This window comes from Lepus europaeus, chromosome 11 (genome assembly GCF_033115175.1).
Source record: "Lepus europaeus isolate LE1 chromosome 11, mLepTim1.pri, whole genome shotgun sequence".
Lineage (NCBI taxonomy): Eukaryota > Metazoa > Chordata > Mammalia > Lagomorpha > Leporidae > Lepus > Lepus europaeus.
Genome location: NC_084837.1, coordinates 77,908,442 through 77,925,246, shown reverse-complemented (window position 1 = coordinate 77,925,246; position 16,805 = coordinate 77,908,442). Strand labels below are relative to the sequence as shown.

The 16,805-nt window shown below is 38.2% G+C and overlaps 2 protein-coding genes across 6 annotated transcripts in view; one reads left to right on the top strand and one right to left on the bottom strand.

Moving 5' to 3' along the window:
• Positions 1–1,279, top strand: part of MNS1 (meiosis specific nuclear structural 1) — a 44,812-nt gene extending 43,533 nt beyond the window's left edge. The window contains exon 10 of the mRNA XM_062205971.1: positions 762–1,279. Within this exon, the coding sequence (XP_062061955.1) occupies positions 762–854 (93 nt within the window). The 3' untranslated portion in view covers positions 855–1,279. The remainder of the gene's footprint in view (positions 1–761) is intronic.
• Positions 1,280–1,364: 85 nt separating this feature from the next.
• The window catches only part of TEX9 (testis expressed 9), a 65,556-nt gene continuing 50,115 nt past the window's right edge, over positions 1,365–16,805 (bottom strand). For all 5 annotated transcript variants that reach the window (XM_062205972.1, XM_062205975.1, XM_062205976.1 and 2 more), the window contains 2 exons: positions 2,596–2,730; positions 1,365–1,623 (listed from right to left, as the gene is read on the bottom strand). In XM_062205972.1, the coding sequence (XP_062061956.1) occupies positions 1,546–1,623; positions 2,596–2,730 (213 nt within the window). In that variant the 3' untranslated portion in view covers positions 1,365–1,545. The remainder of the gene's footprint in view (positions 1,624–2,595; positions 2,731–16,805) is intronic.

The following is a 16,805-nucleotide window of genomic DNA, read 5'->3' as shown; positions in this document are numbered from 1 at the left end:
ATTCAGAAAAAGAAATTAGTATCTTTAGTCCAGTACTCAGGAAGGAAGGAAAAAGAAAAAGAGACTTATTTTAGTACTTAATATCTGGACACAGGCTCTTCTATTGATAAAATACATTTGTAATGGGTAAATTTCACAAAACAGGTTATAAATTCTGGAAGAGTCTTGGGTTTTGATATTTTTATGGGTGAAAAAATTGTGGAGGCAAGAAGAAGGCCTAATGGCCCCAAATGATCTACATTATCCCTTAAATCCTTTAGATTATAATATAAATATTTATTAAACAGCTTTTTGCTACTTACTTTAGGGGCAAAGAAAAATAGAATTTCAACTGTATAATTCAAAACCTGATGCTTTCTGCAACATTGAATGTTTGCTGACTGGTCACAGAACTGAGACAGTTCCATACATGAATCCAGCAAAGCTCTATCTCTTCACGCCAGCCCTCCATCATTAATATTATAGAGCTGTTTTAAATAGGGTAGGGTACTATAGTATAAATTCCTTCTCCTCCAGGCAATCCAAACAGTAGTACTTGCAAGAAATAAAGTAGAGGGGCACAGATTCCTATGACATGTTTCTGCATTGTAGCGATAAATAGGAAATTAGGTCAGTCTAAGAATATTTCAAGTGTGTGTTTGTAAGTTATGTTTTTAGAGAATATTGACTTTTTTAAATGTAAATTTCTGTATGTAAGCCTTGAAAGCATTTAGTGAAGTATTCTAGCAACCAAAATAACCTGCAAAATATTTTTCTTGTAGGGGATATTTAAAAAAGAGGATGACATTGATATGCTTGGTGAAGAGTTTAAGAAAGCATATCAGAAAAGAAGTACAACTTGTGAAGACAAGTGATAACATCAAGATTTGGTAACCCTGGGTTCTTTTGTATGTTGCCACTAGATGTCAGTGTAACTTTGATTTTACAGTTCAGTGACACTACAGATCGTTTATGCGGATCTTCTAAAACATTTACTTATTTCATAACTTATAAACAGCTACCAGGAGTATTAAGTATATTAGCTACTTTTAGTCAAACATTTTTATACTGATAATCTGAGTATCTGAATTCTATACCACTTTATAACATTCCATGTTTTCTGCTTATATTTACTTCTGAACTGTTGCCTTCTGCCTTTGTATTTAGGAACTTTCCTTCCTTGTTTGGCCAGGGAAAGAAATATTTAGAATTTGATTTTAAAGCATATTTTTGAATCTACTTTAAGGAAGGAGAAAAGATTTCAGACTGTCAAAGTGCTTTATGACCTAATGTGCCTAACTGTCATGGTAAAAGCCAGAACTTACACATATAGAATTTCTCAGATAAACTTTCATTTATAAACTAGAGTTGACTCTCTAGACATATAAAACATATAATCCTTTTTATTTTATATTTCCATTTCCTACTTACATAGCAGAGTAATATATCAGTTTTGTATCCCTCAAATGTAAACATGGAGTTCTTGAAAGTATTTTGATTTCATAAAGAGTAAAAATAAAACCATTACCATTACACATGGTCATAAAAGGAACTGAAGTATATCATTTATGAATTTCCCCATTCAAGTGCCTTCATAAATTCTTCTTCAGTGAAAGACAGCATCTTGGCAGCTTCAATATGCATCTGGTTTTTAAAAAAAAAAAACAGCATTGTCCGAGTTAGTTTTTGTAAGAATGTAAGCATGATATTTTAAGTTCATGGACAATAATCTGTGTACAATTTCAAAATATTTTTGCATTAAAATCAACTTTTCAGACTTGAACTCTTGTACATTCAAGAATCTACTTAGAAAAAGCCTTTTTGCCCCACCAGTGATAACTGCATCAGCCTACTCACTATTAAGACAATCATTTATAGTATTTTAATGCCTGAGCTTTGTAATAAAAGGAAGTGACAGAACTATGAATTCCTATCTTTCACCAACAGGTATCTCATGTTTACAGAAAGGAACATCAGTTGTTTGGAGTCAGTGTTTACTCTTAAAGGTCTGAAGTGGCAGTCTTTTAAGATAGTCATTCTTGCATATGGTCATTTCTGTAGTTGAGAAGTACCCATACCATACTAACCCATCATGTTTTTCCATGCTACTCTCCATTTGCTTAGATGATACATTTTTTTAAAGATTTTATTTATTTGACAGGTAGAGTTACAGACAGTGAGAGAGAGACAGACAGACAGAAAGGCCCTCTGTCCGCTGGTTCACTCCCCAATGGCTGCTACAGCCGGCACTACGCCGATCTGAAGCCAGAAGCCAGGTGCCTCTTCCTGGTCTCCCATGCAGGTGCAGGGACCCAAGCACTTGGGCCATCCTCCACTGCCCTCCCAGGCCACAGCAGAGAGCTGGACTGGAAGAGGGGCAACTGGGACTAGAACCTGGTACCCATATGGGATGTTGGTGCCACAGGCGGAGGATTAACCTAGCATAGATGATATATTATTTATAAGCAATAATATGTGTTAGATTTCATGTTGCTAAAAATTTTGTGCATGGACATTAATATAAAAATTCAACAGACATAAAATAGGCTAAATATTTTTGTAGTAGAAAGGTCTAAATGAGATCTGATTTAACTTAGTTTTTTAGGATAGACTCACCTTCTGCCTTTTTAAAACATCAATTAATTTTAATTGTTTCTTGAACCCCATCATTAACTCTCCTTTTTGTTTTTCTAGTTTCTTGTTTTCTGCTTTTAATACTTCAATTTTTTTGTGTTCTTCATTTGTTATATCCTACAAAAAGAAAAAAAAATGTTTTTAAATGTAGTCTTTTAATGGAAATAATTATAGACACAATCATTACATCAACAAATTTTTTATTTAAAATTTTATAGATAAAAAGAGCATAAATTCTATGCCACTTGCCTCCCACCCTCTCCCTGTCTGGCCTCTCCACAGTCCAAGCCTCTGCTTACCTAGAGCGTGCAGGCACCACATCTGCCACTGTTACGACAAAGGAAGAATGGACATGATCTCTGGTGCCACCACTCCCGTTGCTGGAGTAGCCACATAGTGGATATTCCACCTTCACTGTTATGTGCAACACACCATAATACCTTCTCTGTGTGGCTCCTGGCATACAGGCCTCTCTAACCTTACCATCACATGTGTTATGCACAAGGCCATCAATGCCAAAGAATACACTAAGGCATAGAACTAGAACTAAAGCCAACACAGCCTACCAAACCAACACCTTAAGATATATATTCAGGGGGCCGGCGCTGTGGTGCAGGGGGTTAATCCTCCATCTGCGGCATCAGCGTCCCATTTGGTGCCAGTTCTAGTCCCAGCTGCTCCATTTCCAATCCAGCTCTCTGCTATGGCCTGGGACAACAGTGATGAAGGCCCAAGCACTTGGGTCCCTGCATCCACATGGGAGACTTGGAAGAGGCTCTTGGCTTCACATCGGCTCAGCTCTGGCCGTTGTGGCCATTTGGGGAGTGAACCAGCCAATGGAAGACTCCTTCTCCCCCTCCTCCTCCTCCGTCTGTAAGTCTACCTCTCAAATATATTTTAAAATCTTAAAAAAGACATATTCAGGACAAAACCATCTACTATGAAAGTCACCTTATGAAAATGGTAGAACTAACTGCTTTCACTGGATGCCCAAAAAACATCGGGACACAAGCATGAAATACAAAATTCCTTCTCCAAGAAAACCAGTACTGTTGAGCAAAAGACCCCTCCAAAAAGCAGATAAAATGCCTAACAAAGAACTCAAATGGTTTAAATGAATGATTATATGAGATATAAGAGAACAGAGTTTCATGCAATTAGGAAAACAATGCATGATGTGAGAAGTTCAGGCAGGAAGATACTGACAAAGGAAAAAAATCATGGGAATAAAGAACTCGGGCAATTTGTTGAAATGCTGAACAGACAAGATCAAGCAAAATACAGGATATTTGAATTTGAAGACAGGTCTTATGAAATATGTCAGAGGGAAAAAATAATGAAGACATTCTCCTGGACCTTTGGGACATCATTAAATGGAAAAAACGATTTGAATTTGGGGGATTTCTGAAGGTGAAAAAGAAAAAGGCATAGAAAGCCTATTGAATAAGTAATAGTTGAAAACTTCACCTTCTTGAGAAAGATAGAGATCCAGGTGCAAGAGGCCCAGTGGATCCCAAAGAGGTTTGACTAAAAAGGCTCCTCACTGTAGCATGTTAGCCAGATTGTCAATAGTGTAATATAAAGAGAATTCTAAAAACAGAAAAAGAAAATTGCTACATTGTATTTATAGGAAACTACATGAGACTAACATCAGATTTTCTTTTTAAGATTTATTTGAGAGAGAAATGGGAGCGAGCGAGCAAGCTGGTTCACTCCCCAAATGGCTCCAATGGCCAGGGCTGGACCAGGCCAAATCCAGGAGCTTCATCCAGTCTCCCACACGGGTGCAGGGGCACAAGGACTTGGGCCATCTTCCACTGCTTTCCCAGGTGCAATAGGGACTTGGATAGGTTTTCCCTAACTACTGGTAACTAATATACCGAGTACAAAAAATGTAATGTATGTGAGCAAAATTGACATTTTGAGATTTAATTATCGTTTACAGCCTTGTCTATACTCTCTTGAGGGACACTGGTTTTTCTACTTACTACTCGTTGAGTTCTTTATTTAGTGGAAGGCTAAACTTGTGATTATAAAATAAACTGAAAGTATGTCACTGAAAAAATTAAAAAATTAAAGGAAGGAGGAGGGAAGGTAGGGGAGGAAGTATCATTATGCTCTTTTGAAATACATGAAATTTGTTCACCTTATATAAGCATTTAAAACATTTTCAAAAGGGCTGATAAGTAAACACTGTAGGATGCAAAATTAACATGGTCTTCAACTGTATTTTTATACACCAATAATGAACTTGTTGAGAAAAATTACAAAACAGTCCTGTCCATAGTAGCTATGAAAAATAAAATACCTAGGAGCAAACTTAAGAAGTAAAAGCCTGGGACCAGCACTGTGGCATAGTGGGTAAAGCTGCCTCCTGCAGTGCTGGCATCCCATATGTGTGCCAAATTCAAGTCCTGGCTGCTCCACTTCTGATCCAGCTTTCTGCTATGGCCTGGGTGAGCAGTAGAAGATGGCTTAAGTCCTTGGGCCCCTGCACCCACGTGGCAGACCTGGAAGAAGCTTCTGACACTGGATCCGTGCTGCTCTGGCTGTTGCAGCCATTTGAGGAGTGAACAATCAGATGGAAGACCTCTCTCTCGCTCTCTCGCTCTCTCATTCTCTTGTTCTTGCTCTCTTGCTCTCTGGCTCTCCTCTCTATAGGTAACTCTTTCAGATAAATATTTAGAAAAAATAAAAGAGCTCAAAAATGAAAATTCTGAAACACTCATGGAAGATTTAAGATGACAGACCAAAAACAGGAAGACTTCCTTGTCTATGGACCAGAATTAATATGAAAATGTGCTTTCTACCCAAAACAATGGATAGATTTAATGACTTCCTCACCAAAATACCAATGATAATTCTTCACAGTACTAGAAAAATACTATGAAATTCACATGGAACACAAAAAACTGCAAATGGCTAAAGCAATCCTGAACAAAAATGAATAAAGATGGAGGCATCAGGATAGCTGATTTCAAAACATCTAGAGAACTATTCTAACTGAAATAGCATGATACTGGCATAGAATACATAGACCAAAGGAAGACAATAGTGATCCCAGAAAAGAGTCCACCCACTGATAGCCAATTGATTCTTGACAGAGTTGCCAGAAACATACACTGGACAAAGGTAAGCCTCTTAAGCAAATGGTGCTAATAACTGGGGGTATCCAGAAGTAGAAGACCCTACACAAACAGCACCTCAAAATGGATCAGACCTAAATGGAAGACCAGATACTATTTAACAACTTGATGAAACTTTAGGGGAAAAACTTTAAGACATTGAAGACATTGGTATATACAGGAACTTTATGGACAAGATCCCTAAGTAAATAGACAGCAAAATTAAACAAATGGGATTATATCAAACTAAGAAGCTTCTACACAGTAAAGGAAATCTTCAACAGAAGAAGATACAACTGATAGAATGGGAGAAATATTTGTAAACTATTCATTTGACAAAAGATTCATATCCAGAACATATTACAAGGAATTAAAAACACCTTTAAAAAGTCAATCTAATTTTAAAATGTATAAAGAAATTGAAGAAACAATATGCAAATTACCAACAAATATGTGGCAAATGATCAATATCACTAGCCGGCAGGGTAATGAAAATCAAAACCACAGTGAGATATCATCTCAGTCTATTTTGGATGGATATTAAAAAGAGACAACAACAGATATTGGTGAGGATGTGGAGAAAAAGGAAGTCATATACTTTGGTGGGAATGTAAATTAATGCAGTCACTGAGAAAGATTAAAAATAGATTTTTCCGGGGCCGGCGCTGTGGTGCAGCAGGTTAAAGCCCTGGCCTGAAGTGTCGGATTCCCATATGGGCACTGGTTCTAGTCCTGGATACTCCACTTCCAATCCAGCTCTCTGCTATGGCCTGGGAAAGCAGAAGAAGATAGCCCAAGTCCTTGGGGCCCTGCACCCACATGGGAGACCTGGAAGAAGCTCCTGCTCCTGGCTTTGGATCAGTGCAGCCATCTGGGGAGTGAACCACCGGATGGAAGACCTGTCTGTCTGTCTCTACATCTCTCTGTAACTCTGTCTTTCAAATAAATGAAAGAATAAATCTTTAAAAAATAGGTTTTCCATATGATCTAGCTATCCCACTTCAGGTACCCACTGAAAGGGAAGAAATTCAGTATATCAAAGAGATAACCTGCACTCCCATGTTTATTGAGACACTACTCATAATAGCCAAAATATGTAATTAACCTAAGTGTCCACATACAGATGAATGGATAAAGAATATGTGGAATATATAAACAATGGACTATTATTTAGCTACAAAGAAGAATGGAATCCTATCACCTGCAGCAAGCTGAAACTGGAGGACAGTGCTGAATGACATAAGCCAGGCACAAACAAATAGCTCATGTTCTTGTATGTGGGAACAAACAACAAAGTTTATCTCAGTGGGGTGGGGGGAATAAGAATACCTTGGAAAATGGGTACCAAAACACAGATAGAAGGAATTATTCTGTTTTGGCATAGTACAGTGGAATGACTGTAGTTGCATATTATATATTTTTTGAAGTACTACAACAGAGGAGCTCAGAATCACCAAAGAAATAAGGAGATGGCAATTCACAATTATTACATGTTATTTACAATTATTACATGTTAAAGTACATAAAACTTGGAATGCAAAAAAATTTAAAAAGAAAAACAGGAGCTAACTTAACACTGCTTACAAGAGACTCACTTTAGAGCTAAAGACATACAAAGGTTGAAAGTGAAGGGATGGTATAAGATCTGATGCAAAAGCTAATGGAAATCAATAGTGGCTATTATACAATCAATCAAAATAGGCTTTAAGTCAAAACTATTAAAGAGATATATCATATAAAGACAAAAGGGTGAAGTCACCAGGAAGATATAATGAGTATATGTGCGTGCACACACACACACACAAAGCAGGCATTGACAGACTCAAAAAATAAATAGCTGGGGCCAGCGCTGTGGCCTAGTGGGTAAAGCAGCCATTTGCAGTGCCAGAATCCCATGTGGGTGCCAGTTTGTATTCCAGCTGCTCCACTTCTGATCAAGCTCTCTGCTATGGCCTTGAAAGCAGTAGAAGATGGCCCAAATCTTTGGGCCCCTACACCTGCGTGGGAGACCTAGAAGAAGCTGCAGGCTCCTGGCTTCTGATTGGCTCAGTTCTGGCCATTGCCGCCATCTGGGGAGTGAACCAGCAGATGGAAGACCTCCCTCTCTCTCTCCTCCCCTCCCTCCTTCCCTCTCCCTCTGCCTCTAACTCTAACTCTACCTTTCAAATAAATAAGTAAATCTTTAAAAAAAAAAACAGCTCTAAAGAGTAGGAGGAGACGTTGATACTCTGCTTTCAACATGGGATAAAACCACCAGATGATCAATAAAAAATAAATGGGGGACTTGGACAACACTATAGAAAAATTGGGCCTAAAAGACATATACTCCTCTCAATAGCACCAGAATACAGTCTTCTCAAGTATACATGGTATATTTTCCAGTCAGGAGCCAAGAGCTTTTTCCAAGTATCCCATGTGGGTATCAGGAACCCAAGCATTTTGGCCATCTTCAGCTGCTTTTCCCAAGCCTTTAGTAGGGATACTACCGGTGCCCATATGGGATGTCAGCAGTGCAGGCAGTGACTTTACCCACTACACCACAACACTGTCACGTTAGTATGTTTTAAAAGGTAGAGGTCATATAAAGTAATTCTGATCATAATGGAATGAAATAAATCAGTAGCAGGGCCAGCACTGTGGCATAATAAGTTGCTGCCTACAGTGCTGGCATCCCATTTGGGTGCCGGTTCAAGGCCTGGCTGCTGCTCTTCGATCCGGCTCTCTGCTGTGGCCTGGGAAAGCAGTAGAAGATGGCCCAAGTCCTTGGGCCCCTGCTCCCATGTGGGAGACCCGAAGAAGTTCCTGGCTCCAGATTGGCACAGCTCCGGCCGGTGCGGCCAATTGGGGTGTGAACCAGTGGATGGAAAACCTCTCTCTCTCCTTATGTAACACTGACTTTCAAATAAATAAATAAATCTTAAAAAAAAAAATCAGTAGCAGAAAAACTGGAAAATGCAGAAATATGTGGAAGTTACACAACACAAAGTGTCAATGAGTCGAAAATCACAATCTTTTGAGTCAAATAAGTAAAAACATCATATCAAAATTTAAGTAAAATAGGATAAGCACAGCAAAGAGAAATTATAAGCTGCAAACATGCTGGAAAAAGAAGATCTCAAATCAATCTAACATTTTACACATTAGGGAATTAGAAAATGACACAGCTAAACCCAAGGCTCATAAAATGGGAAATAAAGATTAGAGATAAATAGACTAGAAATCAGAAAATCAAATGAACTGAGAGTTACTTCACAGAAAGATCAGCAGATTGACAAACCTCTAGCTAGACTGGCAAAAGAAGGGTGAACCCAACTAAAATCAGAAATGGAGGAAAAATTTTAAAAAAGGAACATTACAACTTTTTTAAAGAAATAAAATGAATTATAAAGTAATATAATGAACACTTATAGCTAACAAATTAGATAATTTAGATGAAATGGGAAAATTCCTAAAAAATTCATAATGTGCCAAAGCTAAATAATAAAGATATAGAAATTCTGAACAGGCCTATTATAATTTAGGAGATTGAAGCAATAATAAAAAACTTCCCAATGCTCCTTGGAGCACCCAAATCCCATATCAAGAGTGCCTAGATTGGAGACCCAGCTCTGCTCATGATTCTAGCTTTCTGCCGATATGTACCTCTAAGGGGGCACCTTGTTGGCTCAAATGGTTGGGTCTCTGCATTGACATGGGAGACCTGGATTGAGTTTCTGACTCCTGGATTCAGCCTAGCCCAGCCTTAGCTGTTACAGGCATTTGGAGAGTGAACCAGCAGATGGGAAATAACTTACTCTCTACTTTTCAAATAAAATTAATTTTATACAAATCCCTTTAGGAATCTCTAAGACCAGATGGTTCTACCACTGAATTCTATCAAACATTTAAAAAAGAAATAATAGTTTTATCAGATTTCCCCAAAATTTGAACAGGGCTTAATATATCCAAACTCGTTCTATGAGTCTAGCACTAACAAGATAGCAAAGCCAGACAAAGACCGGGGGGTGGGGTGGAGGGGGGTGGGGAGGTGGGAGGCACAACTAATAGCCCTTGTGTATACTGATATAAAAATCCTTAAAGTAGCAAAATCACATTCAACAGCACATTAAAAGGATTATACATGATGACTAAATGGGAATTCTTTTTCTTTTAGGTTTTTATTACTATAAAGAGAATAGATTACATGCATTCCATAGGTACAGTTCCAAGACGACAACCAACCACACTTCCCTTAACTTCCCTCCTGCCGCCACACCCGTCTCCTTCCTTACTTATATTTCTTCATCAGTTTTTGCAAAGGTGTAAGTTTAATCCATTCTATATTCAAAGGCTTAATTTACCACTAACCTTGATATTCAAGGGATTTCTTATTGAAAAGCAGGGACAGTTTGACATACAAAAATCAGTATTATTTTTCCACATTGACCTGCTTAAGGAAAAACTCCAGATGATCATCTCGAGTAGAAAAGTATTTGATAGTGAATACTCTTTCATCATGGAAAAAAAAAAAAAACTAGAAGGAAACTACCTCAATACATGATCATATATGAAAAGCCTACAGCTAATATCATACTCAGTGGTAAAAGCTTTCTCTCTATGATGAGGAACACAAAAGGTATCCACTTTTTTCATTTCAATTCTACTCCATATAATTAGTCATAATTAGAACAATTATGATTGGAAAAGAAATAAGGCATCCAAATTGTAAAGGAAGATTATCTCTGTCCACAGATAATCTGATCTTATATGTAAAAAAACCAACTAGCCGTTAGAATACACAAATTCAGCATAAATATGTAAGTTTCCATAAATACATATGGAAAACACAGAAGGTGATTTGTGTTTCTGTGTACTAACAATAAACATTCTGAAAAGGATGTGGCATAGAAGGTTAAGCCTCACCTGTGGTGCCAACATCCCATATAGTTGCCAATTACAGTACCAGCTGCTCCACTTCCAATCCAGCTGATGGCCTGAGAAAGCAGTGGAGGATGGCCCAAATGCTTGGGCCCCTGCACCCGCCTGGGAGACCAGGAAGAAGCTCCTGGCTCCTGGCTCGATTGGCCCAGCTCTGGCTATTGAGGCCATTTGGGGGAATGAATCAGCAGATAGAATTTCTCTTTCTTTCTCTGTCTGAAACTCTGCCTCTCAAATAAATGTTTCTTTTACAAAATTCTATTTACAACAGCACAGAAATACTAACATATAAATTTAATAGAGGTAAAAGATTTGCACATTGAAAACTATAAAATGCTGCTCAAAGAAATTAAGACAAATAAATACAAAGATCCCATATTTATAGCCTAGAAGATAACAATATTTTTAAGATGTCAATACTACCCAAAGTGACCTATGGATGAAATGCAATTCCATCAAAATCTTCACAATATATTTTGCAGAAACAGAAAAATCTATCCGTAAATTCATGGGACCCCCCCAAAAAGCAAATCAATCTCTAAAAGACTGAAGTTTAAATTCTAAGTAATTAAGAGTGGTGCTGGGGCCGGCGCTGTGAGGCAGTGGGTTAACGCCCTGGCCTGGAGTGCCAACATCCCATATGGACACCAGTTCAAGGCCTGGCTGCTCCACTTCTGATCCAGCTCTCTGCTATGGCCTGGGAAAGCGGAAACGATGGCCCAAGTCCTTGGGCCCCTGCACCCGCGTTGGAGACCTGGAGGAAGCTCCTGGCTCCTGGCTTCAGATCAGTGCAGCTCCGGCCGCTGCAGCCAACTGGGGAGTGAGCCATCGGATGGAAGACCTCTCTCTCTCTCTCTGCTTCTCCTCTCTGTGTAACTCTTTCAAATAAATAAATCAATCTTTAAAAAAAAAAAAAAGAGTGGTGGTGCTAACATAAAGATAGATATAGAGACCAATGGAATAGAGACTGGAAATAAACCCTCATGCATATGGTCAAATGATTTTTGCAAGTGTTCCAAGACTATTCAGTGGAAATGGAAAGGGACTATGTAGTATGTGTAGAGCTTCAGGTTTTACAAGAGTTCTGCAAATTGGCTGCACAACAGTGTGAATTATATGTTCAAAAATGTTTCAGAGGGTAAATTTTATGTGTAGTTTACCAAAATTAAAAATGTTCAAGTTAACAATGTACAATGGAGTTTGATCTAAGTAAAATATATGGCAACAAGAGCAAAAAGGGCAGGTTTAAGTAATGGAAGGATGCTGGAAATATGTGGAAGTATATTGCTCAAAGATTTTTTTTTACATGATTCATTAAATTCTGTATTACTTGAAGGCAGAGTGATAAGATGTATAAATAAATGCTAAGATGTAAACAAATTAGTGTAGATAATGACCCAATAAAGGAAATAAATGGAATTCTTTAAAAGAGGGGAATTCAAAAGAAGGTAGAAAAAAAAGAGAAGGAAAAATATATGAAATAAATAAAACCAAATAGCTAGATTATCAATAGACTTAATTCCAACATACTAAATCACATTAAAAGTAATGGAATGAAAAACCCCACCCAAATAGAGATTCTAACACTAGATTTTCAAAGACAACTATATGCTGCCTATGACATGACAGTTTTAAGTAAAAGGATGGAAACCTAAAACAGTACTAACACAAGCTGAAATACAGTTTGAGATGTTTGTCAAAGTAACATCAGAACAAAGACTATAACCAAGAATAACAATAGTTGTCATAATAATAACTTAGTTCAACAAGAGGACACAACACTCATGAGTGTTAGTATTCCTAATAATAGATCTTCCAAGTATAGGATGCAAAACAAAAATGGATAAAATTGAAAAGGAAATGTACTGATACACAATTCTATTCAGAGTTCACTACCTATCAATCGTTGAGAGAACGAGTAAACAAAAAAATAAGTACGAAGATTTAACACTATCAACCAACTTGACATAACTGACATTTATAGAATGTAAAAAGGGGACTGGTATTGTGGTTTAGTGGGTTAACTCACATCCTGCAACACTGGCATTCCAAATGAGCAGTGATTCAAGTCCTGACTCTTCTGCTTGTGATCCAGCTCCATACTAATGTGCCTAGGAAGGCAGTGGAAGATGGCTCCAAGTGCTTGAGCCCCTCCTGCCCATATAAAGACCCTATTGAGTTCCAAGTTCCTGGCTTTGGCCTGCCCCAGCCCCAGCTATTTAGGGAGTAGACCAGAAGATGGAAGATCACTAACTCTGCCTTTCAAATATATAAAATATTTTTTAAAATACAGAATATATATTCTTTTCAAGGGCACATGGAATATTTGCCAGTTAAAGCCATATTCTATACTATAAAAATAAAGATAAGTTTACAGTGACTCAAATAAGAACAAATGCATTCTCTGTTTATGATGGAATTAAATTACAAATCACTAAGATATTTGGAAATGAAATAACAAACTTTGAAATAAATCATGAGCCAAAGAAAACAATCAAAAAGAAACTTAGAAGTACTCTGAACAGAATGAAAGAAAAAATTTGAAAAAAAAATTAGTATTTATGGGAAGTAGCAAAAGGAATGCATAGAGGAAAATTTGTAGCATTAAATATTCATATTAGAAAAGAAGAGGCAGGTGTTGGCCAAGTGGGTTGGATCACCTGCATCCCACATTAAAGTGCCTGGGCTTGATATCTGACTCTGGATTCTGACAACTTCCTGCTAATGTGGAAGACGTGGGTGGAGTTCCCATCTCCTACCTCCAGCCCAACCCAGCCCAACCCAGGCCCCGCCACTGCAGGCATGTGAGAAGTGAACCAGTATACAGGAGCTTTCTTTCTGTCTCACTGTGTCTCTCTCAAATTAAAAACAAAAACAAAAACCCCTCAATTTAAGAGTCTCCAACTTTCTTTTTCTAATGACTTCAAATAGAGACAAAGTGAACCCAAGGTAACCAGAAGGAAGGAAATAATAACAGAAACCAGTAAAAGAGAAATCAAAGAGAGGGACACAGAACAAGGTGGCAGCTAGTAAGATGCTCCGGTGATTGTTTACCCACAGACACAGCTATTTGAACATCTTTTCCTACACCAAGTTACCTACAAGAGGCTAAGGGAGACAGGCCAGGGCCTGCTGACAGATCCTCTAGACGTGTTCCAGCACTGGTGGAGACTTGAGCCCCAGAGGGACTTATTTAAGCATGTATTATTGCCATCTTTGAATGCACCATGTAAGACCTGATTCTGTGAAACTTAAGTGTGACCCAGCTTAGTGCTAGCCAGGGTGGCCAAGGGCCTGCCTGTATCATCCTTCTCCCAACTTGGGAATTCAGCAAGGAACTACAGGACTGTGTTTAGGGACTCAGTGCAGGGATGGTAAAAATCTAACAATGGGTGGTAGATACTAAAGGTCCCTGTCCTTTGGCCAATGCCTGAAGACATAGCCTCTGGACCTGCTGCAGTGTCAAGTAGAGTTCCATGGCCCCAGTTGATTGGAATTACTTATCAATCAGCACCATCTATGGCTGGATACATCAGCCCTGGGCTATGAGTCCAAGACCATAGCAGTGTAACTTTGGTCCTACTGCTTATCATGCTGGTCTTTGTGGGCTGTGGGTTCCAGGAATAATCTAGCTTTACAGTATTCCTGACCACAGGACTGGGTGTCTATGCCATCACAGCCCAAGGAAGAGGTTTACAGGGAGGGACTACCCCTTCTTACACTTCTCCAGTTCATTCTGAATAAAGTATAAGGACAAATTGTAGCTTGGAGTGTCTTCTAAGACTTAAACAGTGACCACACACCAACAGCAGACTTATGGCAAATCTCAACTTAGGGACCCATCTAGACCTGAAATAGTAGTGCAAATAGGATCAGAGAAAATAGGCAGACTGGTTAGAATTTCTGGAAGGACAGCCACAGTGAATACAGGAAATGAAACTGGACAGCAACAGTATGAATACTGGAAAAATATAATTCTCCAATGTGCAAATGATGCCATATGCCAATAAACATCAGCAATTAGGGAACCATGACCTCTCCTGTAAATACCTGTACAAAAAATTCAATATAGCTATTTTAAGGAAATTCAGTGAACTTAGAATACAGAAATTATTCTGCAGAATAATTTTTTAAAATTTTTATTATTAACCAATAAGTACATTAGGTAAAATTAAAAATATCAAAGGCAGGACTGGGGCCAGTGCCATGGTATAGCAGGTAAAACTGCTGCCTGCAGTGCCAGCATCCCATATGGGTGCCAGTTCAAGTCCCAGCTGCTCCAATCCAGCTCTCTGCTATGGCCTGGGAAAGCAATGGAAGATGGCCCAAGTCCTTGGGCCCCTGCACCCATGTGGGAGACCCAAAAGAAGCTCCTGGCTTCCCATCGGCATAGCTCTGGCCATTGCCGCTAACTAGGGGGTGAACCAATGGATGGAAGAACCCCCCTCTGCCTCTCCTTCTCTCTCTGTATAACTCTGACTTTCAAATAAATAAACAAATCTTTAAAAAAGGCAGCCATCAGTGCTAAAACAGAACAAAGAATGAGAGAACTCAAAATAGCCTATTTGAAAACACACACTTGGAAGAGAAAAAAGAACAAAGAGGAATGAAGAAGTCTTATAGGAAATGTGGGGCATTAAAAGAGCAAATATCTGAGTTAATGGGGTTCAAGAGGGACTTAAGAATAGCAAAGGAGCAGAAAGAAAACTCAGAGATAATGACAGACACTTCCAAAACCAAAAAAAAGTAAAAATAACATCCAGGAATAGAAACATTAGAGCTCATCAGTTGGAGTCAACTCAAGTCTCCCTCAAGACCTGATATAATCAACCTCTCAGGTTCAAAGACAGGATTCTCAGAGCTGCAAGAGACAAGAAACAAAAAAATACAAAAAGGAGTCCCAATTCATACCTGAGTGCATACTTGTGAGCAGAAGCCTAACCCTAAACCTAACCCTTACCCTAGCCCTAGAACTAGGCATAGCCCTAGCCCTAGCCCTAGCCCTAGAACTAGGCATAGCCCTAGCCCTTAGACCTTAGCCGTTGGCCCTTGCCCTAGCCCTAGCCCAACACTAACCAGTGGATGGAAGATTCTCTTCTCTTCTCTCTCTCTCTTTAACTCTGCCTTTCAAATAAGCACATAAATCTTTTTTAAAAATTGAGTTCTTTTAGCTTCCACATATGATGGAGAACATGCAGTATCTGTGTTTGGCATACTTCACTTAACATGTTCTCCAGTGCTATTCATTCTGCTGCAAGTGCAGGATTTCATTCTGTCTGTGCCTGAGTAATACTCCATTTTGTATATATACCACATTTGATCTGTCCATTCATCTGATGATGGAACCTTGGTTGATTCAGTATATTGGCTATTGTGAATAATGCTACAACAAACATAGTAGAGGAGGTATCTCTTTGATATAATGAGTTCATGTCTTTTAGACATATACCTAGCAGTGGAACTGCTGGATCATATGGTAGATCTAGTTCTGGTTTTTAAGGAATCTTCATATTGTTTTCTATAGTGGCTGTACTAATTTAAGTTCCCACCAACCATGTTTAAGAGTTCCCCTTTCTTCACATACTTGCCAGCACTGAGTATTCTTTTTTTCTTTGCATATTTTAAAATGAATGTCAAGTTGGTATCATTTCAAAAGATGTTTTTGTAAGCTTGTTAAAAACCACAAGGTAAAAATTTATAATAGACTTACCAAAAAGAAGCAAGGAGTCAAAACTTATTAACCACAAAGAAGACTGTTTGAGAGGGAAAAATAAAAAATAAAACTAGAAAACAAGTATCAAAATGGCAGCAGTGAGACTTGTCAATAATTACCTTAAATTTATATGGATTAAAATCTTCAATTAAAAGACATAATAGGGTGACTGAATGAATAAAGAAAAAAAAAACAAGACAACTATATACTGCTTAAAAGATACATCACCTCTATGGACATGCACAGACTGAGAGTGAAAAGATGAAATAAGGTATTGCAAATGGTATGCAAAAGAAAACAACAGTAGGAATAATTATAATCTCGTAAGTTAAAATTTAATAAAAGTAGACAAGGACAGTCATTATATTATGATAAAGAGTTCAACCCAGCTAAGAGGAAATAACAGCTCTATTTATGTACCCATAATCAGAACAAAC